Source organism: Vipera ursinii (genome assembly GCF_947247035.1).
Source record: "Vipera ursinii genome assembly, chromosome: 1".
Lineage (NCBI taxonomy): Eukaryota > Metazoa > Chordata > Lepidosauria > Squamata > Viperidae > Vipera > Vipera ursinii.
Genome location: NC_139512.1, coordinates 359,358,255 through 359,384,455, shown reverse-complemented (window position 1 = coordinate 359,384,455; position 26,201 = coordinate 359,358,255). Strand labels below are relative to the sequence as shown.

The 26,201-nt window shown below is 60.0% G+C and overlaps 2 protein-coding genes and 1 long non-coding RNA gene across 7 annotated transcripts in view; 2 read left to right on the top strand and 1 right to left on the bottom strand.

Annotated features, from left to right (window-relative positions):
* The window catches only part of RPA1 (replication protein A1), a 216,070-nt gene extending 215,421 nt beyond the window's left edge, over positions 1–649 (top strand). For all 3 annotated transcript variants that reach the window (XM_083379727.1, XM_083379729.1, XM_083379728.1), the window contains one exon: positions 6–649. In XM_083379727.1, coding sequence (XP_083235853.1) covers positions 6–116 — 111 coding nt within the window. In that variant the 3' untranslated portion in view covers positions 117–649. The remainder of the gene's footprint in view (positions 1–5) is intronic.
* A 1,971-nt stretch (positions 650–2,620) lies between these two features.
* On the top strand, positions 2,621–10,975 carry LOC310632890. The gene is made up of 3 exons (XR_014490931.1): positions 2,621–3,258; positions 8,870–8,952; positions 9,887–10,975. It is a non-coding gene; the product is annotated as an uncharacterized lncRNA (long non-coding RNA).
* A 1,024-nt stretch (positions 10,976–11,999) lies between these two features.
* The window catches only part of RTN4RL1 (reticulon 4 receptor like 1), a 34,777-nt gene continuing 20,575 nt past the window's right edge, over positions 12,000–26,201 (bottom strand). For 2 of the 3 annotated variants that reach the window (XM_083379795.1, XM_083379796.1), the window contains exon 2: positions 12,000–13,924. In XM_083379795.1, the coding sequence (XP_083235921.1) occupies positions 12,606–13,924 (1,319 nt within the window). In that variant the 3' untranslated portion in view covers positions 12,000–12,605. Of the gene's footprint in view, positions 13,925–16,671; positions 16,717–26,201 lie in introns of those variants that run through there. The other variant, XM_083379797.1, reaches the window with a different exon arrangement.

Genomic DNA, 26,201 nt, shown 5'->3' with positions numbered 1-26,201 from the left:
GCCAGGATGAGTCTCGCCTGAAGGCCACGGCCATGGAGGTGAAGCCCATCAACCACCAGGAGTACTGCAAGAGGCTGATCCTGAACATCCGCAAGAACGCTGCCCGGCTGGGCTGAGCCCCAGAGAGCAGAGCCCCCCTCTCCCGCCGGCCTGGCCCTCCGGTCCCTCTCCCCCCCCATCACTGCAGCAAAGCCCCCCCCCGGCTGCCCTGAAGGAGAAGCAGCCCCCAAAGAGCCCAGTTGGGTGGGGCAGCACAGGTGGCCTCTCTTTTCCCCCCCCCCCCCCCCGTCCCAGGCGGCTGTTGGGGCTGGGCGTGGCAGGGGTGGGAGTATTAATCCAAGCGGAATATCCGCCCTCTGCCGTTCCATAGAGGGCCGAGTCAGATGTCCATCAACGTGGCCTCTTCCGAGGGGAGCCGGTAAGGCCTGCTGCTTTGCCCCCCCCCCGGGGGAATCTTGGCCACCGAAGAGCAGCGTTTTAGTTTTTCGCCTCAATTAATACTTTTTTGGGCTGCCCACTGCTGTGTCTTCCTCTTTTTTTTCTTTTGTTGATTATGCAGAGAAGATTTATATTTTTCCTGACAGAAATAAATGACGTGAGTCTGCAGGTGCCCATTTCCTCTTCTTTCTTAATAAAGAGTTTAATTTTTTTTCTGTTTTCTGAGCCCTCTTTATGCAAATGCCAGTAGTTTCTCATTACTGGAAAGCAATTAATTATTTTCCATAATGGATTCTCACTTGGGGGAGACCTTCCCTTACTGTGCTGAAGCTCTGCTGAGTGGGGGGGGGCAAGAGGGGGGCTCGGCCCAAGCTGCCAGAAGCCAAGAGGGGGGAGGCTGCATTTAGATGGTGATGGGGAGGGATCAGCCCAGCTCAGTCCGCGGCTGCCCAGTGCTGTGGGGAGAGGGGGCAGTCCAAAGGTTATCCTGAAACAACTGGGGGGGGGCTTCTCTGGGTGACCCTTGCCCTGGCCGTTGCGTCCACTGGCTCCTGTGCTTGGCTCCTTCACCCTGCTAAAAAAGGGTCAGCCGGAAACTTTGGGGCCTCCACGACTGACGGGGAGGGGGGGGGTTGAGGCTTCTGCCTGGGCCCTTCCCTCCTGCTTTCTGTGGGGATCCTGAGATGACTTGCATCTGGGGCCCTGTGGGATTTACACAGCGCCATTTGGGAGCGTCTGGTGGCCATTTTCCTCCTGTGATCTGCATTTGGGGCCACACAAAATCACGGGGGCCCCTCGCCCTCCCTCTGGGTCCATTTTCCACCAGGCACTTCCGCTCCCAGCACGGAGGTCCCGGGGTCCGGCCAGGGCTGGTGCTGCCCACCATGGGGCGCAGGTCCCCGTCCCCCAGGGCCAAAGTCACGCTGCAGCTCCTGTCCCCCACTTTGGACGGTCTCTGGATAATATATTATCGATCTGTGTATTTAATACACTAATGAAACAGACAGATATCGACAATGTAATTAATACACTGCAGGAAAGGGAGTGCCAGGAGACAGCTGTATTGACCAGCAGCTGCCTGGCACCCTGCCCAGCCCTGCTGCCTCGCTTACAAGGGCCCGGCGCCTTCGGGCGAGCGGCGGGGGGCTCCCCTCCTGCTGACCGTGCCAGGGTGCCGGGGCTCGGGCTCCCCCGGCGGGGCGGCGGGGCGGGGGGGGAGCGCCGAGGACGGGGCCAGCCGGGGGCGAGCAGCGCTCTTTCGGGGCGGGGGAGGCGACGGCGATTCGGCTGCCCCGAAGCGGGAGGCCGGGGACCCCGCGGAGGATGCCCGCTTCCGCAAGGCCGTTCGGGGGGCTCCCGCGAAGGGAGCCGCTGTCCTGCCCGGGAAGGCCTCGCTTTGCCCGGGCTGCCACGGCGACGACGAGAACTTCCGCAGCCTCCCCCCGCCCCGAGGCTGGGCCGTCACCCCGCGGAGGGGGGAGGGGCGGGCCTTGGGACCCCGGGGCCCCCGCAGCCCCCCTCGACCCGAGACGCGCCCTCCGGCCTCCTCCCGGGAGCGCAGCCGCAGCGCCGAGCCTCCCGCGGGGCCTGGAGTGGGGCCGAGGTTCTTCCCGGGCCGGCGGGAGGCCGGGAGGGAGGCTCGGCAGCCGAGGCGGGGCCAGCGCGCGGGGGTCCCGGTCCTCGCCCGCCGCGGCGGCTAATGAGGCCATCCGTCTCCCTAAAGCTTCCCATTAAAAGATGCAGCCAATATTTCCCTAATAGAATGTATCAATTTTGTACGTGTTGCATTATGCCGTATTTTACGGCATCCCATTAACGTGATAAACGGCCCCGGAAGGAGAGCGGATTTGGCGCCTGTCGGGGGCGCCGACGGGGCTTCGGGTAGCCGCCGCCAAGCCTTCTCGCCCCCCCCCGGCCTGCCTCCTAGCCCCGTGGGAGCCGCGGCCTGGGGGCTCCCCGCTCTCCGGGGCGGCAAAGGGGCCTGGCGGGCGGCTAGGACCGAGTCCGGGCCAGGGCGAAGCCAGCGGCTCTTCTGGGCGCGCCCCGACTACCTGGAGCCCCGCTCGGTCCAGCTGGGCTGCCCGCGTCCCCGGCCTGGGCCTCCGATGGTTTCACTCCGGAATGAGGGACGCCGCCCCAAATTATGCACGGCCCCCCTCTGCCCCCCCCGTCTGGCAACCGGACAGCTCCGAGAGCAGCAAGGAGCCCCCACAGCTTTATGGGAGGAAGAGCACCTGGGCACCTGCGGATGCACCGGCTTGGGCAGAGGCCGCCCTCCCTGCCGTGACTGGGCATCCCTTCCCTCCCTCCCACCCAGCCAGGGTCAAGACTGGGGCCGGAGGGGGCTGCGGGCCAGGTGACCGGCAGCCCCCAACCCGGTGGCTATGGAGTCAAGAAGACCGCCTTGGACCAGGCCCACAGCCTCTGGGTCCCTTTCCGCTGTGGATGCAGGGAGATGCCCGGCCAGAAGGCTGCGGCTCACGGCCTTCCTGCTCTCTGAGGAGGCCTGCAGGAGGAACGCAGCGGCCCAGAAGCAGCAGCAGGGGTGGGGGGGACCTCTGGACCCTCTGTTGGGCCGACCGGTTGCTGCAAGGCCAGGCCAGCCCCTCCTAGCAGACCAGCCTAGCTTCTTTCTAAATATTGCCATCTGATCCCAGCTACAGCAGGACGCCTGCTCTTACCTGCCACCCCACCCCACCCCACCCCCGTGGAACACCCTGAGCCCTCCTCCTCCTCCTCTGTGCTGGCTTTCCATCGAGTTCCGAAGACCCGGCTTTCCTCCCCAGCCCTGGGATAAGATGCAATGACTGAAAACCAGAAGTATGACTTGGTGCCAATTTTTTTTGTTTTTAATGTGTTTATTTTTTATAGTTTTAATATGGCTTTTGTCCTTTTGATTGGGAGGTGCCCAGAGTTGAGCAGTTAGAGAATTGTTTGAAATAAATGAACGAATGTTTGGGGGCCACCCGAAACATCCGGAGGAGACCAGGTGCTTTAGCAGAGCACCCAACTGTCCTGACTCAGAAGACAAAATTGTCACCCCCGGGCTAGCTGTGTTACACAAATCGGAGCAGTCCTCTGTGGGCAACGCCGGTCCTCCAAGGAAACGAGACGGAGGTGTAGAGGGGCTGAAACACAAGATGCCCAGGAGAAAAGAGAGCAAAGCACCTGTGTGAATATGAACACGTGGGTCCCCTTTGCACTGTGTCCTCTCAGGGTTTTATTTATTTAGTCTCTCACGTTTACTCACTTCACATTCACTAAGCAGCCATTCTTTTTATTCATTTTTTCTTTTCTTTGATAATGAGTGTATTTTTACCTTTGTGGGCCTTTTCCCCATTTCTCTGTTGTTTAAAAAGCACCCCATTCGTGACCCTTCCTCTGGGCCCAGAGGCGGTGGGTGAAGCTGCCCGCATCTGGCAGAAAAACCTGGGAGACACGGGAGGAAGGCAACGTGGCTGGCAAAGCCAATCCGGGAATCCCTGTCAGTCTAATCAGAACCAGCAATGGGGGAAAACTACTAAAAAGGCCCAAAGCATTTTGAGTTGCATTAATAGGACAATCTAGAGAACGGAAGTGCCCGTTTCCTTCCATTCTGCCCTGGGCAGTGTGTCCCCTAGTTCTGGGCACCCCACTTTGAAGCAGAGCGTAGCAACTGGAGCAAGTTCAAAAGGAGGTTCCCCAGAGGGCCATGGGTCTGGAAACCGTCCTTAGAGAGGAAAACGAAATTGTCTGGGTACGTTTAGCCTGCAAAGACCCAGGGGAGAGGCCATAGCAGCCTTACAAGCTTTGAAAGGGCTGTCATCCAGGGAAGATAGTGGGCCTATTCTAGGCTGCCCCAGAGGGTGGAAGCAAAGCCAGGGGGTGAGGCCCACAAGGCCTTCTTGGCTGCGGGAGCTGTGGGCCAGGCAACCATGGGGGGAGGGGGAGGGGCGATGGAATTCCCTTCACAAGAAGTTTTCAAACAGGTATTTGAAAGGCTTCAGCAGATCCTACTCTGAGCAGGAGCTGATCTCGATCCAGGCTCCCTAAGCTTGGCATCTTTAACCGGCACTCAGTCGGGTCCTGTTAGAGGTCCTGACGGGACGGGGTCTGGGGAGGTGGCTGCTGGTTCTGGGAATGTGGGGGTGGGGCTTCAAATCCCCACGGCGATAGGGAATGGCAGCAGGTGTTTGCGCGGAGGGCCATATCAACATCTGGGATCGCGCCCCCGCTATCTCCGAGCGGTGGCGCGCTCCGACCCTCCGGTTAGCACCTTCTTACCCGGGGATGAGGGTGATCAGGCCCCTGAGCTCAGGTTGGTCTATTTTAACGCTAGATCCGTAGTTAACAAAGCTCCCCTCATCCGGGATCTGATCGAGGAGGAATATGCGGATCTGGCGTGCATCACGGAAACTTGGTTGGGTTCGGAGGGAGGGGTGCCTCTCACCGAGTTATGCCCGCCAGGTTTCCGGGTGCTGCACCAGCCACGGGCTCAGGGCAGGGGTGGTGGGGTGGCAGTGGTTATTCGGGAGACCTTGTGTCCTCGGGAGGCCACCATTGTCCAGATGGCCGGGAGTGAATCCCTCCTCTTGAGATGTGGTCCTCGGGTTCAGTTGGGCTTGTTGCTTACATACCTGGCGCCCAGCTGTGTGGCAACAGCCCTACCTGAGCTGCTCGACACCCTCTCAGGGTTGGCGGTGGAGTTCCCCAGGCTTATAGTCCTGGGTGACTTCAACCTCCCATCACTGGGGGGGTCGTCGGAGTTAGCTCGGGAGTTCATGGCTTCCATGACAGCCATGGGCCTGACCCAGGTTATTGAGGGCCCTACTCACGAGGGGGATCATACTCTCGACCTGGTGTTCCTGTCTGGACAGTGGTTGGATGATCTGGGAGGGGGTTCTCCATCCATCACCCCTCTGTCATGGTCAGATCATTACCTCCTGAGGCTGGTTTTCCGTCATGCCATCCCCCGCCGCTGAGCGGCGGAACCGACCAGGTGGTTCCGCCCCAGGCGTCTAATGGACCCGGACCGGTTCCAGAGGGCGCTTGGGCCGATACCTATCACCCTTACCCACAGCCCAGTCGATGCTCTGGTGGAGGCCTGGGAAACGGCTGCCACCAGGGCACTCGACTGCGTTGTACCCATGCGACCTCTGACTCGGCGCAGATCCCGTTGGGCCCCATGGTTCTCTGTGGAGCTCCGGGAGATGAAGCGTCGGAGACGAGGTCTAGAGAGCGGTTGGAGATCCAGCCGATCCGAATCCGACCGATTGCAGTTAAGAACCTTTATAAGGTCTTATCTTGCGGCGATAAGGACGGCGAAGTCTAACTACTTTGCCGCCCTTGTCGCATCCGCAGATAATCGCCCGGCCGCCCTGTTTAGGGTGACTCGCTCCCTCCTTAATCAGGAGGTGAGAGAGGATCCCTTGCAGGGACGAGCCGAGGAGTTTAGTCATCATCTGGCGGACAAAATCGCTCGGATCCGGACCGGCCTGGACTCTGACTGGGCAGAGTCTGATGTGGAGGAATCAGGCGGTCTTGAGCATGTTATCTGGACTGAGTTCGACCCTGTTTCCCCTGATGATGTGGACAGGATCATGGGGAGACTGAGCTCCACCACCTGTTTGTTGGATCCGTGCCCCTCCTGGCTAGCTTATGCGGCTCGGGAGGGAACACGAGGCTGGTTCCATGCAGTAATAACTGCTTCTTTGAAGGAGGGTGTCTTCCCTGCCGCCCTGAAGGAGGCGGTGGTGAGACCCCTCCTCAAGAAGCCTGCTTTGGACCCGGCTGTTTTAAACAACTATCGTCCAGTCTCCAACCTTCGCTTTCTGGCGAAGGTTGTTGAGAGTGTGGTGGCGCATCAGCTCCCTCTGTTCCTGGAGGAAACTGATTATCTGGACCCGTACCAATCGGGCTTCAGGCCCGGACACAGCACGGAGACGGCATTGGTCGCACTGGTGAATGATCTCTGGAGGGCTAGGGACAGGGGTTGCTCCTCTGTCCTGGTCCTATTAGATCTCTCAGCGGCTTTTGATACCATCGACCATGGTATCCTGCTGCGGCGTCTCAGGGGGTTGGGAGTGGGAGGCACCGTTCTACGGTGGTTCTCCTCCTACCTCCGGGGCCGCTCGCAGTCGGTGTTGACAGGAGGGCAGAGATCCGCCCCGAGGTCTCTCATTTGTGGAGTTCCTCAGGGGTCGGTTCTCTCACCTCTCCTGTTCAACATCTACATGAAGCCGCTGGGCGAGATCATTCGTGGTTTTGGGGTGGGGTATCACCAGTATGCTGATGATACCCAACTTTTTCTTTCCACCCCGAACCAACCCAGTGATGCCCTCTCCGTGATGTCCCGGTGCCTGGAGGCGGTTCAGGTCTGGATGGGGAGAAACAGGCTTCGTCTCAATCCCGCCAAGACCGAGTGGCTGTGCATATCGGCGTCTCGGGTTAACCATGTTATTCCACCTCTAATGATGGGGGGTGAGGTGTTACCCCCCGTTGATAGGGCTCGCAACTTGGGCGTCCTCCTGGATTCACGGCTCAATTTTGAAGATCACATAGGAGCCGTGACCAGGGGGGCTTTTGCACAGGTTCGCCTGGTGCGCCAGTTGCGTCCCTATCTGGACTGAGACGCCCTACGCACAGTCACTCATGCGCTTGTGACCTCCCGTTTGGACTACTGTAACGCTCTCTACATGGGGCTGCCCTTGAAGACCACTCGGAGGCTTCAACTGGTGCAGAATGCGGCCGCGTGAGTTGTAATGGGGGTTTCCCGATACTCCCATGTAACACCTCTACTCCGCGAGCTGCATTGGCTTCCGGTTGCCCTCCGGGTGAAATTCAAGGTGCTGGTTATCACCTATAAAGCCCTACATGGCCTGGGTCCGGGATATTTGAGGGAACACCTGCTGCCGGCATCAAACGCCCTTCGCCCAGTGCGCTCCCACAGGGAGGGTCTGCTCAGGGTTCCGCCGGTGAGAGATTGCCGGCGGGTGACACCCAGGGATAGGGCCTTCTCAGTGGGGGCGCCTGCCCTCTGGAACCAGCTGCCGGTGGAGCTGAGGACTGCCCCCGACCTCCGATCATTCCGCCGGGGCCTGAAGACCTGGCTTTTTCAGCTATCGGGCCCAGACTGAGGAAGAATTTTTAATTTGGGGTTCTTTTTAACTGACTACAGGGTTAATTTAATACTTTTTAATTTGTTCTTAATTTTTGTATTTTGGACTTTTAATTCCCTGTAAACCGCCCTGAGTCCTCAGGGAATAGGGCGGTATATAAATATAACTAAATAAATAAATAAATAAATAAATAAATAAATAAATAAATCTTCAATTTCCAGAATTCCCCAGCCAGTCATGAATGATATAATTGGAAGGGATCCAGAAGGGTCCCTTTGTCCAGGGTTTCTCGACCTGGGCAACTTTTAAGACTTGTGGACTTCAACTCCCGTGTTTGGAGATCCCTGGTCTAGATGAAGTTCCTCTAAACCACAGGTCTGCAACCCGCGGCTCTGGAGCCGCATGCGGCTCTTTCAGCCGTCTCCTGCAGCTCCCAGTCCTCTGACATGTGCAGTCCAAAAAAAGAAAAAAGTGGGACTAAAAAAGTTCAACCAATCAATTCAAATATGCAGGGTAGGTGCATATCTCGCCTTGGCTCCAGTCAAACCCTGTTCTGCGCATGCGCGCATGTACGCGCATGTGCACACATTTTTGGCGGCTCCCAGTTTTTCCTTTTGTGAGGGAACCGGTTCCGAGTGGCTCTTTCACTGTTTCAGGTTGCTGATCCCTGCTCTAAACCTATGATTCTGGAACAAGCCATCATGCGCTGCAAGTTCTGCCTGACTGCTCTGAATCAGCCACAGTTCAGCAGAACTCAAACCTAGACCTAGAGCTGGGGTAGGCAACTGTGGCTCTTTTATGATTCGTGGACTTCAACTCCCAGAATTCCTGAGCCAGCTATGGCTCAGGAATTCTGGGAGTTGAAGTCCACGAGTCATAAAAGAGCCAAGGTTGCCTACCCCTGATCTACTTTTGTAAGTCGAGGACTACCTGTAATGGCAAGCAAAATGATGTCCTACAGCAGGGGTAGGCAACCTTGGGTCTTTTATGACTCGTGGACTTCAACTCCCAGAATTCCTGAGCCAGCGTGGCTCAGCTTGGAAACCTCTCCCTTTCCCCTCAGCCTGGCTGGCTCAGGAATTCTGGGAGTTGAAGTCCACGAGTCATAAAAGAGCCAAGGTTGCCTACCCCTGACCTAGAGGGAGCGCAGGCCGGCTTTGCAGGATAGAGAGAGCAAAGCTGGAATCTCCCCCCCCACACACACACCACCATTAGCTTCCCCCTCCTCCCCCCAGGCCCAGCCTTTCCCCTCCCCCTCCCTCCCCAGACCCACAAACATCCTTGGTCTGGAACCTTTTCCAAAACCGAACATCCCCGTTTCCTTGTCTCTGCAGACCAAGGCTTCAAAAAGCCAATGATTTTGGAGCTCAGCTGTGACCCCTGAGGCCAGCGGAGGAATGCATGGAATACCTCCCAGGTCAGTAGGGTGTTGTTGTTGCTGCTGTTGTTGTTCCATTCACTCTCCCCTGGAAAGAGTGAGCATAAGTACACTCCACCACATGGCTGTTTTCACTCTTTGGCGGAAATTAATTCCTGACCAGATATTTGTAGTGGAAAAAATAAACCTAGTAAACAAAATGGAGACTGCAAGACCCACAACTCCCCCCCCCGAGTCTTCTGGATACGGCCAAGGCCCACCGGGTTCCACTTTCTGCCTCATCTTCCAGTCAACCCCCCTGACCCCAAAGGAAGCCCTCCACCATCCTGCCTAGCCCCAGAGAAGCCCCACTGCGGAACCCTCTTCTCCTCATCTGCTGGGGACTTCAGAGCTTTACTGCCCCCCCCCCAAAGATCCATTTTGCCTAATGGTAAAAATGGAAATATTCCCAAGAAAGGAAGGGGCCCGGGACCTGCCCATCTTCCCCAGAACTGGCCAGCCCTGCCTTGTGGCCCCCCAATACTACAAGAATCTTCATTTTCCCATCAAGTGGGGTCCTTCTCTCTTGTAGGGCAGGCACCCCAGGATCACGGCGATAAACAGCCCCCCCCCCTCCTGAGCAGGGCTTCTCCCTAACCCTTAGGGGGTTTTTACCAAACATTTCTGCACCTGCTTCTTCACCTCCTCCGGGAAAGGCCGTTGCGCCCCTTGGTCTTCACCCACTGCAACCAAAGATGGGCTCAGCAGAGGCCAATCTGTCTTCTGGCCACGGGTCACTCCTTTGCCCTTGCACAATTTTCCCCAGACCTGGTTTATTCTGAGCGTTGCACAATTTTTCTCCAAAGTGTTCCCTGGTTTTCCTTCCATTTGTGAAAACGTAAAATGCAAGTAGTTCCAACCTCTGGATCGCTCCTTCCGGATGAACAGCCAAGGTGAGACCAATCCTGACGTGTGTTTTATTCCTTCTCTGCAGCTCTCAGGACCTTCCTTCCACCCCACCTGAAGCCGGGTTTTTTACTCTTCGGCCCTCCTGGGCACCCTCATCCACACACCTGGCTCCTGTCGCCAGTTGCCACGCCCTGCCAAGCCACGTCTCCCACTCTGGCTGGTCCAGGCAGGACCCACTGTGCCACGCCCCCTGGGCAAGGCCCCCCCCGGGGGCCAGGTGGGCTCCTGAATGCCACCTGAGCCGGTGAGCATGGCTGTCTCCTGCTGCCCGCTGAGCCAGGCTGGGCTGGGCTGGCAACTGATTGGGCTGAAACACCCCCCCCCCCGCTGAAAACTGCTTCCAGCTGTTGTGCTCAGGATGATGATCACAGCAGGACCTGCTTTTCACCTTCCCCACACATATGTGCAGGCCTCCCCCCTCCCCCCCCGCTGTACCTCAAGGGGAAATACACACCTGGCGAGAGGCGCCCCGTTAATGGCTTCATTAAAACATGGTTTATTGACAGAGCCAGCTAGTAGGGCTCACCTATAATCTTTTGCAGACCAAAACCAAAGTATATTCTAGCTTAAGTTCATAATAAACACAATCTCTGTTTGGTGAGGACTAGAGGTTTGTTTTCCTTCGTGGAGAGGAACATCTTTTAGTGACAGAGTCTCTGGGGTCACATTGATGGCGCAGTTCCCGCTCTCTGGCCAGGTTGGGGGAAGATCCTCTTGCCCCTCCCGCTGGCATAAATCGGTTCTCCTGCTCCCAAGAGGAGTGATTCGCACCCGGGCAAAGCCCGTTAGAGGCCTCTGTGCCCATCCCAGCTCCCCGCTCAGGGTTCAGGTGCTGGGCCGGTCCTGGGGACGAGGCCGGCCAGTCTCAGCTGCTGCCGGGCTCCTCACAGGGCCCAGTGGACGCCTTGTGGGTCTGGGGAAAGCAGCCCTCCAACTTGGCACACAGAGGGGGGGCCCAGAGTGTGGGAGGTGAGGCAAGGGCCCAAGACCCCCCGGGGTCCTCAAACGTAAGAGAGGATGCCCAAGGCCGCAGACCAACTGAAAGGGGAGGGAGAGCCCCACCCACCTCAGGGACCCCCACTCCTTTACATGCTCCCCTGAAGCTGAAGCCCCACAAACTGACCCCCAGCCAGAGCTCACCTCCCTCCCTCCCTGCCCCACTTCCAGACTCGTCTGCGAAAGAGCCAGCCGCTGCTGCAGAGGCCCCCCCGTGCCCAGTGGGTCCCCCGCTTGCTCGCTGTGCCCCGGGGGGGGAGACAGGCTTCCAGTCTGGGACCCCCACGGTCTTTTCTCCTCGGCTTCCTCTGCTCCCTTGCTGCTGCGTTTGTTGTGTTGTCTATGTGGCTGGCGGGCCCACTGTAGGATGTAAACAAAGCATGTTGCCCCCTCCCTCCCTCTTTGCCCCCACCCCATGTGGACACAGACGGGCTGGAGCTGCTGGGAGGAGGAGGGCAGGGCGGGGAGCCCCGGAGGCAGCAGCTGTAGCTGTTTCAGGCAGGTGCTTTGTTCCCTCTGGTGGCGAGGGTCCCGAGGGTCCCGCTTGCCCAGGGCAGGGGGGTTGGGAAGCATCCAGTGCTACGAGAAAGGGTGGGAGGGTCTCAGAGGAGGTGTGCAAGACCGGCCTCACCCCTGCCCCAAGTTGGACATGGCTTGGCTTGGCCTGCCTGTGGCTGTGTGCTGCTGCCCAGCCGACCACAATTCAAAGGCTCCGGCTGCCCCCCTCCCCGTTAGTCACCAACTAGGAAAAGCCCCAGACCAACATGCCTAATGGCCTCCAGCCACTCTCAGCATCCCCCCCCCCCAGAAGCTCAAGACCATCCTCCCAGAATGCAGATTGTGAATAATTTCAGATTTCCCCGAGGGGTCCCTTCCTCCCCCTCTCCATGACTTTTGACCCCAAGAGATGGTCAAATACCTCTCGCACAGGGAGGGAGAAGCACAGAGACCATTTCGTGCTGGGGGGGCTCCAAGATTCCCACCTCTCCCCCGCCCACGGGACAGCCAGTCACTGAAGCAGGCCCCCTAACACCCGCAAAACCTCATTTCCGCCTCCCGCCTGTCCCGAGTGCCGGGTTTCATCCCTGCCGTCTGCGCGCTTCACGCAAGACACGTGTGGCCAAGGAGGACGGGGACCTGTGCACGGGTTTTACTTTATGCGTGAACACAGAGGTTACAAAAGAACGGACACACCCTTCAGTCAAGAAGTTTTTCCAGATTCCCCCTCTGCCCAGTCAGCCCGCCCGGCTTCCTGTGGGCCCGGAGGGCTTGGCCGGCAGCTGGTCTTTCACCCCAGGGGTGGTGAAGTATCCTGAGCAAGGGGGGAGAGGGGGGTCCTCCCGCCCATTGGAAGCCCCGGCCTGCTGAAGTTGAAACAGCAGAGGGCGTCCTTCCGGCTGGTCATGGGGCGAGGCTGCGGCTGGGGTCTTCTCTGGGGTCTCCAGGCCAGGAAGGGGCAGAGCCAGCAGCCCTGCTCAGGAATTGCCCCTCCAGGCCTGGCTGGGGACGTTAGGGATGTCCTCGCCTTCCTGGCAGGGCTCCTAACCACCCGTGCCATTCGCAGCCAGGGCACGGGACAGTCCCAACCGAGCAATGCCACGCTTGGTCAGCCACGGACATCAGCCGGCTGGACTGGGGGAAGGCCCGGTGGCAGGGCCCGCCCCACACAGCAAGCCCTCCCCAGGGGGGAAAAGACGACGTCCCGGTGCTCAAGAGCGGAGGGTCAGCGTGGCTCCACGTAAGCCCGGTCAGCGGAAGATCACCACCCGGGCCAGGGTCCATAGGAGAACGGCAGCCGGGAGGGTCAGCCCGGCCCGGGCCCCAGAACTCCGGCCCCCTCCCGCAGCCTGCTGGACCCCGCTGGGGGGCAGCACCGGGGGCCGGTGGCATTTGCCCTTCGGCTTGGGCAGCAGGCCCAGGTGGGGCTTGTGCTTCAGGTCCTGCCCCTCCTCGGCACTCTTCCAGGGGCCCAGGGAAGCCGGCCCGCTGCTCCGGTTGCGGCTCTTGGTGCAGTTCTTCAGGCTCTTCCGGGGCCCCGGGCGCTGCCCGGACTGGATGCCGTGCCCCCCCACTGCGCCCTCCCCCCCTTCTGCGGGAGAGAGGAGGGGCGGGTGGTCCCTGGGGGGCAGCCGGGGCCCGTGGGTCTGGTGCAGGGACTCCGAGGTCGAGCAGCCCCGGAAGGTGTCGGCCGGCAGGGCCTTCAGGTCCTGGCCATGGAGGGGCTGGGGGCCCTCGCAGAGGACGGCGGAGCTGGAGCCCCGGAAGCGGCGCAGCCAGTCCCAGAGCGAGCGGGCCCGGCAGCCGCAGCTCCAGGGGTTCCCGTTGAGGCGCAGGTACTCCAGGGCGGCCAGGGGCGCCAGGGCCTCGCCCGGCAGCTCTGCGAGGCTGTTGTTGAAGAGGAAGAGCAAGGTCAGCTGGCGCAGGTCGCGGAAGGCCAGCCGGTGGACGCTCTGCAGCCGGTTCTGGTGCAGCAGCAGCCGGTCCAGGCCGACCAGGCCCCGGAAGGTGGCCGGCTGGAGGCTCCGGAGTCGGTTGCCGTGCAGGAAGAGGTGGCTCAGGTTGGCCAGGTCCACGAAGAGGTCCTCCTGCAGGTAGTCCAGCCGGTTGTCCTGAAGGTAGAGGTACTGCAGGCTGTGCAGGCCCCGGAAGAGCCCGTCGGGCAGGGCGCTCAGGCCGCACTTGTACAGGTGCAGCGCGTGAAGGTGGGCCAGTCCCTGGAAGGTCTCGGCCGCCAGCTCCCGCAGGTGCCGGTTGTCACCCAGGTCCAGCTCCTCCAGGCGGGAGAAGCCGCGGAAGGCCAGGGGGTCGACGAAGGTGAGGTTGTTGGAGTAGACCCAGAGGGTGACGGTGGAGGGGCCGAAGTGGCCACGCAGCAGCAGCGAGATCTGGTTGTTCTGCAGGAAGATGCGCTCGCTGTCCGCCGGGATCCCCTCCGGGATGGTCAGGAAGCGGTGCGACTGGCAGCTGACCGTCATGGGCGACGGGTAGCAGATGCAGTCAGTGGGGCAGCCCTGGGAGGCTGGGATGGCCAAGGCCAGCAGGACCAGGCACAGCTCCAGGCTTCGCCCTGCAAGGAGGAGAAAAGGGCCAGAGGGTGAGCGGAGCTCCGGGCCCCCCCGCCCCCCAGGCCCTGAAAGGGGAGGGCTGGGCTGCCCCTTGCCCAGGCCCACTGGCCTCCCCTGGGCCCTAAAGCCAGCCGGAGCTCCTCCCAGTCCCAGGGTGGATCAAGGCCGCATCCTGGTAGCCCTGGCAGAAGATGTAAGGAACCTGGACTAGCTCCCCCCTTCTGCTCTCCTGGGCAGTCCTCCCTCCCTAGACCCACAGCCAGGTCCTCACTCCCCCATTAGCCAGCTGTGGTGCCCCCCCCAGGGAGACCCCCCCACTCCTCCCTCCATCTCGCACCAGCTGCCGCCCTCCCAGGCTGTCTCCCGGGCATCCTATTCCCGAATTCTGCGGAAGAAGAGCAGGATCAAGGCCGACCAGCCCCCCCCCCGTTATCTATTATTTATTCTCTGAAATATTAATGCCCTGCCCTTTGCCAAGTGGCACCAAGGTTGCTATAGCATCCAACTGCAAAAGACCTTTAATTGCCATTCGGTTTTTAATCCCTCCATCAAATATTCACTTACATTGGGAGCACGTGAGCTGGGGGGGGAGGATACCCTTGGCCTGCTGCGCTGCTCCCTAAGATCAGGGCCCCCCTGCTTATCTGGGGTGGGAAGGAAAATATGGAGCGAACTGGTAAGGAAGCCCCCGGGTTTCACCTTTTCTTGACCCCAAGGCTGGGACTACAATGCCCAGAATGCCAGGCAGGGTGGCTTCTTGCTTTTTGGGGGGGAGGGGAGAAAATATATGCTTGCTTTGGATTTGGTATCTGGAAAATCCCCCCTTGGTTTAACCCTCCCTGCAGACTCCGCACCGCCTGGCTGGGGCCCCCGTCCCTGCAAACCACCGGCGGGGCCCTCCTCCTCCCCCCTCGACAGGCTGCAGCGGGGGAGGGGGGCTCTCGGCTGCGTTCGGGCGCCGGCCGGCCTCGGAGTCGCGGGGACAGCGCGGGACCCCCGCCGCCTCGTCGCTCCCGGCACGGAGGCCCGCCAGGGACGGCCGCGCTCCGCCCCTCCCGCGGCACCGCCGCCCTCGGAGCCGAACCGAGCGGCGGCTCAGTGGGCAGCGTAGCGGCGGCGCGGGGACCCGGGTCGTGCGAAGGCGGACACGGCCTCCTTCGGGGGACGGCCGGCCCGGCGAGGGGGACGTCCCGCCCGGCCGCCGCCGGAAAAGAAGCGGCTCTCGCGGCTCCCCCAGGCGCTCCGGCGACCCCTCCGGGTGGGCGCCGAGTAGCCCTGGCCGAGCGGCTCCCGTCGGGCCGGCCTCGCGGAGCCCTTCCCCGGGCGAGGGCGGGGGGCGCCCGGAGCTTCCCGGGCCCGGCCGCGGAGATGAGCGCCGCCCTCCGCCCGGGCGGCATCTCCGCGGGACCGGCGCCCGAAGCCCCGCAGCCTTGTTTGCTGCCCCGCGGCGGCTCCCCTCGGGCCGGGGCGGCCGCGTCTTTCTCGTCGCCTGCCTCGCCCGGCCCCGGCAGGGCGGGCTTTCTCCTGGAGGAGTCCGCGGGGCTGCGGCCGCTTCGCTGGGCCCCGTTGTCTCTCGGTGGCTCCAACTCAAAGGGCGGGAGCGAAAGGTTTGGGCGCCCTCGAGGTACCCCTTCCAAAGCCCTTCCCAGGCAGTTCCAGACAGACGAAGAAGGGGGGGAGATGGGGCCGCCGATGGTCTATTCTAGAGTGGCCCCGTCTGCGGGCAGGGGGGGGCTTGGGCTGGAGGGTCCGGCACCCAAGATTATCAGCAGGGCCAGACCAGCCCTTCCAGCCCAAGACACACGCACCCCGACGTGGTTTTCCCACGTTTCCCTGGGCGGGCGGGGAGGGGGGGCGTGTGTTAACCGGCTTCTGAGTGAAATGAAGGCGGCTAGACTTCCACGGATGCTTTGACTGAAAGAAAATTCCTAACAACGAACACAATTATCCAATTATCCCGCGCAACGGACTTTGCCTCCGGAAGGAGCCTTTTAAGAAGAGACTGGACAGGCGCTTCTCTGGAATGGTCTAGGCTTGTCCTGCTTGGGGAGGGGCTGGACTAGAAGACCTCCAAGGTTCCTTTCAGCTCTGTTCTGATTCTGAACTGTCTGGGGTAAAGGTTTGCAGAATAAGGCAGTCCTAATGTTGCCTGGAGCGGGGCTGGAAGGCAGACCTCCCCCCCCCCACGAAAGCAGCTTTATGAAAGCAGCTCTTTTGCCCTCGCCTGAGTCGGCTCTCCTGCCCGCCCGGCTTTGACTCCAGGGCCTGGGGGAGAGGGAGGAGGGGCTGGCTCCCCCCCCCAGGCTGGTTCTAACCACATAGCCAATCTGGTGGCGCAGGGTGGGCACCACGGAGAGCCAGCAGTCCAGCTGTTTGGTATTAGACTTTCTGATGGAGCGACAGCTGTTCCCCGTCCTCCAGTTAATAGCCCGGCCAGTCTGGAGCATAAAAATCATGACGGATAATTTGGTCTGTTCCCAATTTGGCTAGTCAAGTTGTGGCTTAATAGCTGTTTTGACCCCCAAGGCTGGCACTGGGCAGCCTCAGGCTTTTGCTGGGGAGGGCAGGATGCTCTGCTTTGCAACTTACACCACCCCCAGCCCAGCCCACCAGGAACCCAGAGACCTCAGCTGGAAGGGGAGGGGTTGGGAGGGGCTCCCTTTGGCCATCGCCTCCTCGTGGGCAGTAGGTGAGGAAAGAGCCAGGCCAGCTCAGCTCCCCCCCCCCCCCGGACCTACCGGCTTCCTACCCCGTGGTTATTCCCAGAAAGGTCCGGGTAGCTTGGCAGGGAAGGCATGCAGGGCCTCCTCCAGCCAAAACTGACCCCAAGGCTCCCTGGACGTTTGGCCTTTAGGGGGCCGGAGCAGCGAAAGGGGGGGCACCCCGAGAGCCCGGTTTTATGGCTCCTGAGTTACTGAAGTGAGGATTTAGCCTGTGGTTTTATTCGTTGCTTGTGTGGATGTTTTCATCTAAATGCCTTCTTTTTTGTTGCTCTGAAGGACTGTAACCCGCCAAGAGTCTGCTTTGGCCCTGGTGGGCATAAATTTCACGCATGTAAAGAAAGAGAGGGAGGATGAAGTCAGCCTCTTTGTCCCAGCAGCCCCCCCAGGACAGCATTTATTGAGGAAGGGGCTTCAGGAAAGAGAATGCAGACAGCTCTTCTTGGGGGGGGGAAGAGAGAAGGTCAGGGAGAGGGTCTTCCCGCCCCTGCTCTGCCTGTCCAGCCCCTCAGTAAGCTGGTGGGGAGGGGAGGCCATTGTTCAGGGCACAAGGGAGCCCCCCTGCTCCCCCACCTCTCAGCTTGCCACTTATTGCAATTTTAAAGCCGGCCATAAATCTGAAGTGTAATAATAGGGAAAATCAATACTGGACAGGCTGGATCTTGCAGGCCGCCCAGCCCAGGGGCTCCCCAGGGCCCCATCCCTAAGCCAGACAAATGAGTGCCAGGGGAGCCGCTCAGGTGCCCAACCTGCAGGGCAGGGGAGGGGGGAGGGGGAGAAGCTGGCTCATCCCAGCCTCCTTTCCCTTGCAGAAAGCCCCTCCTTACCTGGGCAACAGAATGGCCTTGCCTGGCTGTGGGGGACCAAGTGGGGGAGAGGGGTTGACTTCCAGAATCCTCCCCCTCCCGGGAATGATTGGGGGAGGCTGGGATCAGCTAGGGTGCCCGATCCTTGCCTGGTCACTCTGGCCCAATGGCTTGGAGTGGGGGGGTCACACAAAGGGCTCCCTGATCAGAGCCTTGGTGGAGCAGTGGGCTAATGCCTCCTTAAGTAACACCAGCTGCCTGCAATTAGTGCAGGTTCGCGTCCCACCAGGCTCAAGGTTGACTCAGCCTTCCATCCTTCCGAGGTAGGTAAAATGAGGACCCAGATTGTTGGGGGCAATCAAGCTGACTTTGTAATAATGCCGCTTGGGGTGTGTGTGTGTGAAAGCCCTAATAAGCAGGCATATACATAGAATGAAGGCTACTGCTAAGCTTGTAAGCCGCCCTGAGTCTTCGGAGAAGGGCGGGATATAAATGGAATTAAAATAATTAAAAAAAAATTCCCTGAGTGAGGGTCTCTCAGGGCAGCAAGGCCAGAGCCAACCTGGGGGGCAGCCCCGTGTGCCCTCAGGGACAGGGAGGGCCAGGACCCCCGTATGACAGAGGTCAGGTGGAAAGAGCTGGTCTGGCCACCCCTGAAGCTGCTCAGAGTCCTCCTCAGCCTCCTGGGGGGCCCTCTTGGGGGGGGGAGGCTGGCATTTTCTGCCTCAAGAGGACCTTGTGGTCAGGACTGGACGCCAGCCTCCCTGGAAGTCCAGGGTCGACCCTCCCGGGGGCTCCCAGGACACTTGGCCAGTGGGGCCTGCTGAGTAAGTGGCCTTGCGAGGCCCCAGGGCAAAGGGGGTCCCAGCAAGGCACCAGGGGCAATGAATGCCTGCAAGGGGTTGCCCTGCGTGGGGAGGGGGCACAGTAAGGGCAACTGAAAGCTGCCAGCTTGGCCTGTTTTATCTGGACAGCTGCTTTCTAGGGCCACTCAGTGGCACCATGACTCTGGGCGGCAAGCGGCATTAAAACGGAAACACTACAGATTGAAAATGATGGTTGTCCCCAAAAGAGCAGACCAAGCAGCACCCTACAAGGGGCCTCTCACCCCACTTCCCTGGGGGGAGAAGCCTGGCTTTAAGGGCGTCTTTAAACAAGGTCACCCGAATTTCTGAGGGGGCGATGACCTCACACATCAGGGCCCTGGGGGTCCATCTCTCCCCCTCTGCCAACACCAGCTGGATCCGACCACAGAGAAAGGAGGGGGACCGTTGTGACGCAGCCCCCCCATAATCCCCCAGGTAGCACAGAAGCTTCCATTGACGACGGTCCTGAAAGACCCCAAAGTTGCCCCACCCCCGCCCCAGTTCTGCCAACCCCAGCGATGCCACGTCTGATCTGAAGAGCCACGAGGAGGGATCCGTGTCACCCAGGGCTCCTTTCAAGGGTGGCCTGACCCCTCGTGTCCTGGTTTGTGGGAACGGCCCCTGGCAGACGGGAGGGAAAGCCCTCAGCTAGACGGGACCCTCAGCGGGCAAGGGGTTGCTCAGGGAAGCCCTCCTGAAGGGACCCTCCCGGAGAGAGTGGGGGGGAGGGGAAATATTTCCAGTCTTGCAAAATCCCGTTAATTGCAGTAAAGAAGGCGCCAGTGCTCGGAGTTCTGCTTCCGGTCTGGACCCACCAAAGGGCCAACACACCCTCTCGTCGGCTTCCCTAGAAAAGGGAGGTGGGGAATTGATTATTTGGGTCTGGCAACGGCTTCTCCAGGAGGCCATGCAGCACGACAAGTCAGGCAAAAATGTCCCCCCTTCAACAACGCGGCTGCTGCTGCGTGGAGCCACCCACCGCCCACTCCTGAGCCGCCGCCACAAGCCAGGACTGGGTGGAGGTCTATAAAGGCGGTCAGGTGATGCTGCCCACTTCCTCAAAGCCACCCAGCCCAGATCGTGGCTCTATCACCACCACCCCCAGGCGCAAATTCAAGCAACTCCGCCTGCCAGGTGCCTGGCACATTCCCCTCCCCCCCGACCCTGCTCCTGGCCCCGGGACTCTTCCCAGCTCAACAAAGACCGGTCACCTTGGAAAGGGCCACCGGCTGACCATCAGCCACGTAACGGCAGCCCTTCATCCCACCTTGCTCAGCACAAGGTGCTCTGGGCACCTGGACTTTCACTCCTGGAGGGTTTGGGAAAGCCAGAGGGCACTTTGGTCCGATGCCCAGGGAGAGGCTGCAGAGCAGGGGCAATTCCGGGGTCCTCCAGAGCCTCGAGGGCACCCCAAACTCTTTCTGGAGCCCACCTAGGCTCCCCTGGGGCAGCTCATTCCAAGAGGCCCCCTGAGGGGGGGAGGGAGAGCAATCAGCCCTGGCACTGACAGTGATGCCCTCTACTCTCTGATGGCCTTGCAACTGCCCTGACACAAACAGGTGTGGCGTGTGACACCTGGCGTGTGCCGGGCTCTGGATGACTTAGGGCAGGCCCACGGTTGCCATGGTGGCCCTGCGAACATGAGTGGCTGCTGCTGCCGCTCCCAGCGCTTTGCCACCCTTGTTTACCTGCCGAGGCAGGTGGCCTCTCGCTGCTGGGGAGGCCCTGGCAGAAACAAGTGGAGCGAGCGCCAACCTGCCTCCTGAGAGAGCAGCGGCCAGGAGGGACTGGCCTCGGCGGGTGAAGGCAGGCGGGCGGCTTCTATGCCGAGGCTCCCGCTCCCGTCCCAGGGATCAGCTGAGGCAGAGGGGGAGGGGCAGCTGCTGTAGCTCCCCAGGGATCAGCTGAGGCAGAGGGGGAGGGGCAGCTGCTGTAGCTCCCGGGTCTGGGTAGGGGGAGGAGGAGATGGGCACAGCACAAATGTCCTTCAAGCCCCCCCCCCCGCACAGAGCCCTGTGGTGGGGCACCTGGCCTGAGGTGCATTTCAGCTGTGTGACACCCCTTCCCCCCACAGCCCAGGGTGGGGACGGCGGCTGCAGCCTGAGAACCAAACAAGCTGAAGGTCATCAGAGTGAACAGGCCCGTCCACCATCACCTTCATCCTCCAAAGCTCCCCCTTCGGGAGATGAAGGTCGGCTGTCACTCAAAAACCTAGAAGAGGGGATGGCGCCTGGCCCCTCTCTCTTCCGCGCCTCTCCTACCCACCCTTCCAGGAACAGTGGGGCTGGGACCCACCGGCCCCTTGGAGCTTCAGCCTTCTTCGGCGTCTTGTGCGGAGGGTCTTCTTTCCTGCTCTGCCCCCCCCTCAACGTGGGACCGCAGCATCCAGCGCCCTGCAGGGCTACTTTATCTGCCAGATTGGCACCACTGGCTCCCTTCTGCCCAGCCTTGAATGTACCACGTGCGACTTGCTCTCCCCCACCCTGGAGAAGCCTCCCTCCCTCTCGGCCCCTCCAGCCTCAGAAGAGCCCTTCGCAGCCATGAGAGCCTCCTTCGCTGCCGGCAATCTGGGGCCGGCAGGTCTCTGGGGGGCGAGGAAGTTCCCACCGCCCCACCGTTCACGGGCAGCGAGGGGTGTGTGCGCGCCGTGGTGGTCTATATCTCTCCGAACCCCTCCCCCACACACTGGTGGCTGGGCGGGGGGGTTGTCTTCGCCCTGGAGCAGACAAGCCCCCCCCCCAGTCTCCGACCAAACCCGGAGGGAGGCCGGACCCGGCTTGGGCGGGGCGGGGCGCGCGCGCGCTCTTCCCGCCCGAATCCTTGTGCCGCAGGCAGCCTCGGTCCGGCCGCTGCTCGGCTCCAGCTCGGGGAAGGCCAGCGCGGAGGTGGAGGCGGGGGCTGCGGGGCTGGAGAGGCCGGCGAGGCGCTGCTCATTCGAAGCCAAACGGCCGGTCTCCAAAGGCGCCGCTGCCTTTGAAGCGCCCCGCGGGAGCTCCTGCCATCCGTCCCGGGGCGGCTGCCGGAGGGCCGAGCAGGGCCTCCTGGACGGGAGGGGTGGCGGGGCAGGGGAGGCGGCCGGCCCACTCCGGACGGCTGCCGATAGCCTTGATCCCCGCCGCAGCGTCGGCAGCTTCCTTCTGGCCTTGTTTTGTGGCGAGGGGAGCAGTTGCCACTGAACAGCCGGTCCCTGAGCCACCAGAGTCAGTGGCAGTCTACCTCTCTGCCAGGGAGGACCTGATGCTGCCCTCATTCCCTGCAGAGGCGGCCAAAGGCATCTGGATGGCCAGAGGGAGCCAAAGCTTCTGGACAGGAAGCCTCTGGAACTGGGCAAGGCCTTCCAAGACCAGCCAGCGTGTGGGAGACCCGACTTGGCCCTGCCAAGGGCACCACAACGCCGGCTGTGCCAGGCTCAGCTGCCTTCAGCTGCCATGCCAACAGGGCCTGCTCCCAGGAAAAGAAGCTCGGGGTCAAGCCCTCTGGTCTGTGGCCAGTGACGTGGGGCAGCTTCACTGGGCTGCCACTTCCTGGTGTGGCCTCTCAGCTCTTACGTGGCACCGCTCTCCACCCTGGGAGCAGCTGGGCTGGTGCCGACTGTGTGTGCTGGGTAGGAGGACAGTGAGATCACAGCACCTGCCGTGGGACTCCCACACACACACACACACTCCTGAGGACACCACTGGGGGGAGTGGGGCAGGAAAAGGTGGGGCGGCCAAGGAAGAGGAGAGGCAGCAAGGCCTCCACTGTTGGGGGGGAGGGGCTCCCCCTCCTGGCATGTTTTCTCTTCCGCACCCTCTGCCCTGTTCCCAAGTTGGACCCCGACAGGCAGGCAGGATTTGCATTTCTGCAAGGGGGCGTCTAGTGAGCCGCAAGGGAGCCAGCAAGGCCGGGCCACTCAGTCTAGGCTGGCAGCAAATTCACCTCCCCCCCCTCCCCCCCAGTCCTCCTCTTCCCACACCCAAGAGGCTGGGAAAGGAGGAGGAGGAGGAGCCATCAGGAATGCAAAATAAAGAAGGCAAGTTCATCATCATCATCATCATCATAATGATGATGATGTAAAGTTGGAAGGGACCTTGGAGGTCATCTAGTCCAACCCCCTGCTCAGGCAGGAAACCCTATACCATTTCAGGAAAATGGCTGTCCAGTCTCTTTGCGCTCTTCCAAGCTGGGGGGCTGTTTGGAGAGGAGCGCCCAGTTGCAGAAGCTGCAAAGCCTGGGAGGGGGGGCGGGAAAGACCCCTCTCCAGGATGACCCTTTCAACTACGGGGCGGGAGCCACTGGTTGCAGCCAGGGCCAGATGGCTGCCCTCTTTGAGGAAAGGTCAGATGCCCGCCTACCTGCCTGCTGCAGAGGCTGAGGAGGGCGCTGGAGAGGGAGGTGGATGCCATAGTGCCCCCCTGCTGCCCCCATCGTGCCCCCCCTGCTCTGCCCACAGCCCCTCTTAGCCGAGGGAGGCATCCCTGGCCCTCTGGATGCGGGAGGGTAGAGCTGGCGGCCAGAACAGTCTCTCTCAAGGCAACCTTCAGATAAAAGAGGACTCAGTCGGGCCAGGGAGGTAATCTATCTGAGAAAACAAACACCCCCCCCAGATAAAGGGGGGGAGGGGAGAAGATTGCAACACTCTGTTCCAGTTTTACCATGAAAGTGACCCTGACCCACAGGGAGCCCTCCTGAATCAGAGTGGGGCAACTCGCCAGGATACAACTCGATGCGTGACAATTCAATCCTTAAATTTAATTATTTAAAATAATTTTAAAAATATTTTAATTTTTGCCATTCACATTTCATTTTGTCCCTCCTTTGGCATTGTTCTGTTGCAGGCAGTTGTATTGTGAATTTAATTCCTTGTTAAGACACTTATTGGTCTGTTTAAGCGAATTTAGTCACATTTAACGGCCCTTTCCAGACAGTGAACTCATAAAGCACCTGGTTCATCTGAAATACTATTCTGCCATATAAATTTAATTTAATTTTATTTTTGTTTTTATTTTTATTATTATTATTTTTATTATTATTATTATTATTATTATTATTATTATTATTATTATTATTATTATTATTATTATTTCTTCGGTATTAGCGTAACTCTTGTCCCGTGGTGACTCATCCGGGGCCGAGGGCAAAACAACCCAGGCACACAACAAACCGATGGGATCCAGGAGGAGCCTCCATCCTGGGCGGACCGAAAAAGGGTTGGGGTTGGGGTGCCGTCCCGCACCAGGACGACGTTTCTCCGAACCCCAGCCCAGTCAGGGACCCCTTTGGCAGTCCTGGTCCTCCCAGCAAAAGAGTTGGAGGGAAAGAGCAGCTGAGAAAGGAGCCTTTCTCATCCAACCTCCCCAACCCCAATTGGGCCCAGGTGCCAGGCCAGCCCCCCCCCCGCCCCCCCAGGGCCGCCTTGGCCAATGGAGAAGGGGGCAGTGAGGCCTCGAAGCCTCCCCAGCAGAGGCGCATCAGAAGCCAGATTTGGGGCGCCTTAATAGAACTCCTCCCCTCCCAGGAAAGCATCCCGGCTTCGCATCTGGCTGGAACAGAACCAGCCCCCCCCCCCGCCTGGCAAACTCTCCCTGGTGCCAGGCAACCTGGTCCCAGCTCAGCCGCCCAGAGTCACTCGGGTGGCAAATCAATCAATCAATCAATATATCTATGTTCTATCAGCTTTGTCTTCCTTCTGCAAACTGCCCCCCCAGAAAACAGGTGCGGTGGAAACCCAACGAGGACGCAAATGGTGCCAGTTCCCCCCCGCCAGGTATGGTAGAGACCCTGCCAGCCCTTGAGATCTCCACCCCCCACCCCTGCCCGCCTGCCTGCCCGTGGGCGATGCAAACACAGCCGGCCTGCCGGCCCTGGCAGCCCCCCTCAGCCTGGCCCCAGCCAGCCGCAGCGCCCATTAGGAGCCTCTAATCCAATCACCCAGGCAGGACAGTGAGAGTTGCAGGCAGCCAATCAATCTGACCCATTCAGACAGTCTGATTCACACATAATGGAGTCAAGCGCCGGAGGGATGCTCCATTAGCCTCCGCCCTGGGAGCGGATGGCTCTGCTGTCCCCTGAAAGGACAAGGAAAGGGGAGGGCGGAGGGGGCTCTTCCACGGTGGGTGGGTGGCAGCAAGGCCAGGTCAGCTGGGGTGTGTGTTTGACAGGGGGCCAGGGAGGGTCTAGCAAGGCACCTTTTGAGTCCCACAGTAGAACCCTGCCTGGTAGGGCTAGTGGAAGCCGGGTGGCAACCCGTGAGAGAAAGAGGCGGGGGGGGGGGCAGGAAGAGCCTTGGGCAAGATCCAGCTCTTAATGGTCCATTAGGGACCTGGGAGGAGGTCAGTCAAATAGCCTTGCTCTCCGCTGGGGGGGCTACAGAAGCTCCAGAATCACCCCGTAGCGGTTTCTTCACAGGTGCCAACATCCCCTTCCATCCACGGTCCCGAGATAAAAGCCAAGCTCCAGGCGTGGCCCTGGAACTCCCGGTCAAAGCCCAGATCACCTGGCTCAGGCCCACGGTTGCACAGTGGCCGTGGACTCCCCCACCACCTCTGTGGCTTCCCCAAGGATGGCAGACTGTCCGTCTGGGGGGTTGCACGGCCAACAGAGACAACCTCAAGCAAGCGGGCACAATCGCAGAGTGCCCACCTGCTCCTTCAGGCCCAGCCTCACCCCAGTTGCTGGAATGGAGTCTCACCTTGTTTATTTGTGGGGCAGCACCCCGGGGGGGGCCTCCCCTCTTTGCCCAGCCCGCTTGCCCCCCCCTCCGGGATCCTGCCTTAGAGGCCAGCCTGACATTTCATAGCGACCTCAGAGCCTGGAAATGTCCGTGATAGGCGAAGAAGGCAAGAAGTGTATCACACCAGCACCCCATTGCCCGTTGAGACGGAAGGGGGGATGCGGCCATGCCCGGCCCAGGGTCCTCCTTCGGGGAAGGCGGGGGAAGGGATCTGTCGGGGTTCCCTGGCTTGCAAGACAGCCTCCATCAAGCACGGCCAGTGTGAGCCTTACAGGACATTTGTTTCCATTGGTTCACCCCCTACCCCAGTTGGAAAAGCGAGGGGGGGGTTCTTTCTCTCCCACGTGACTTTGCTTCACCGACTCCCCCTCCCCCCAAGCGCTGCACCCTCTTCAAATGGGGCCCTGATCCTTGCCAGTTCACCATCTGGGGAAGGCGGCCTGGGAAACGGTGCCCAGCTGTAGGTGTGGGACAGGTGAGGTCAGCCATCCCCGCTCCCGGCATAGGACAGCTGGTCAAGGAGCCCCCATTGCTGGGGGTGAGGGGGCAACTAAGGGGGAGAGAGGCACTGGACTTTCCCTTTAATCCAGGGGTGCCCAACCTTGGTAACTTTAAGACCTGTGGATTTCCTCTCTCAGAATCCCCCAGCCAGCTGTTGCCAAGGTTGGGCACCTCTGCTCCAGGGTGATGCCACGGGGCCAAGATTTCCTTTGTTTTTCAAAAACGAAAGGCTGTGGTAATGCCGGTACAATGCTTTCTGTATTGTAAGAAAGTAGATTAAAGTAGAGTTTCCTTCCTTTCCCCTCTTTTATTCTCCGTCTTTTTTCATATCTAATTTGTTAATTTGTATTATTATTTATTTTACTACATATGCAATCTGTTTGAGTTGCTAGTTTTGCACGTTTCTAATGAGTATTATTTAAGAAAATAAATAAACATGCTATAAAAAATTCAACAGTTTTCATTCATTTATAACATCCATTAAAACACCGTAAAAATTATAAGAAAGCAAATAATAAAATAACAGAAAGCAAAGGAAGCAATTAAAAGTTTGAAAACCAGTGCAGCTCTGATTAAAAGTGTTGATCTGTTTCTATCATTGATTGAGTGATCGGATTCGATTTGTATGGCTGCCCCCACAATTGTTGTACATAGCTGGGCAGCCAGCCAACAGT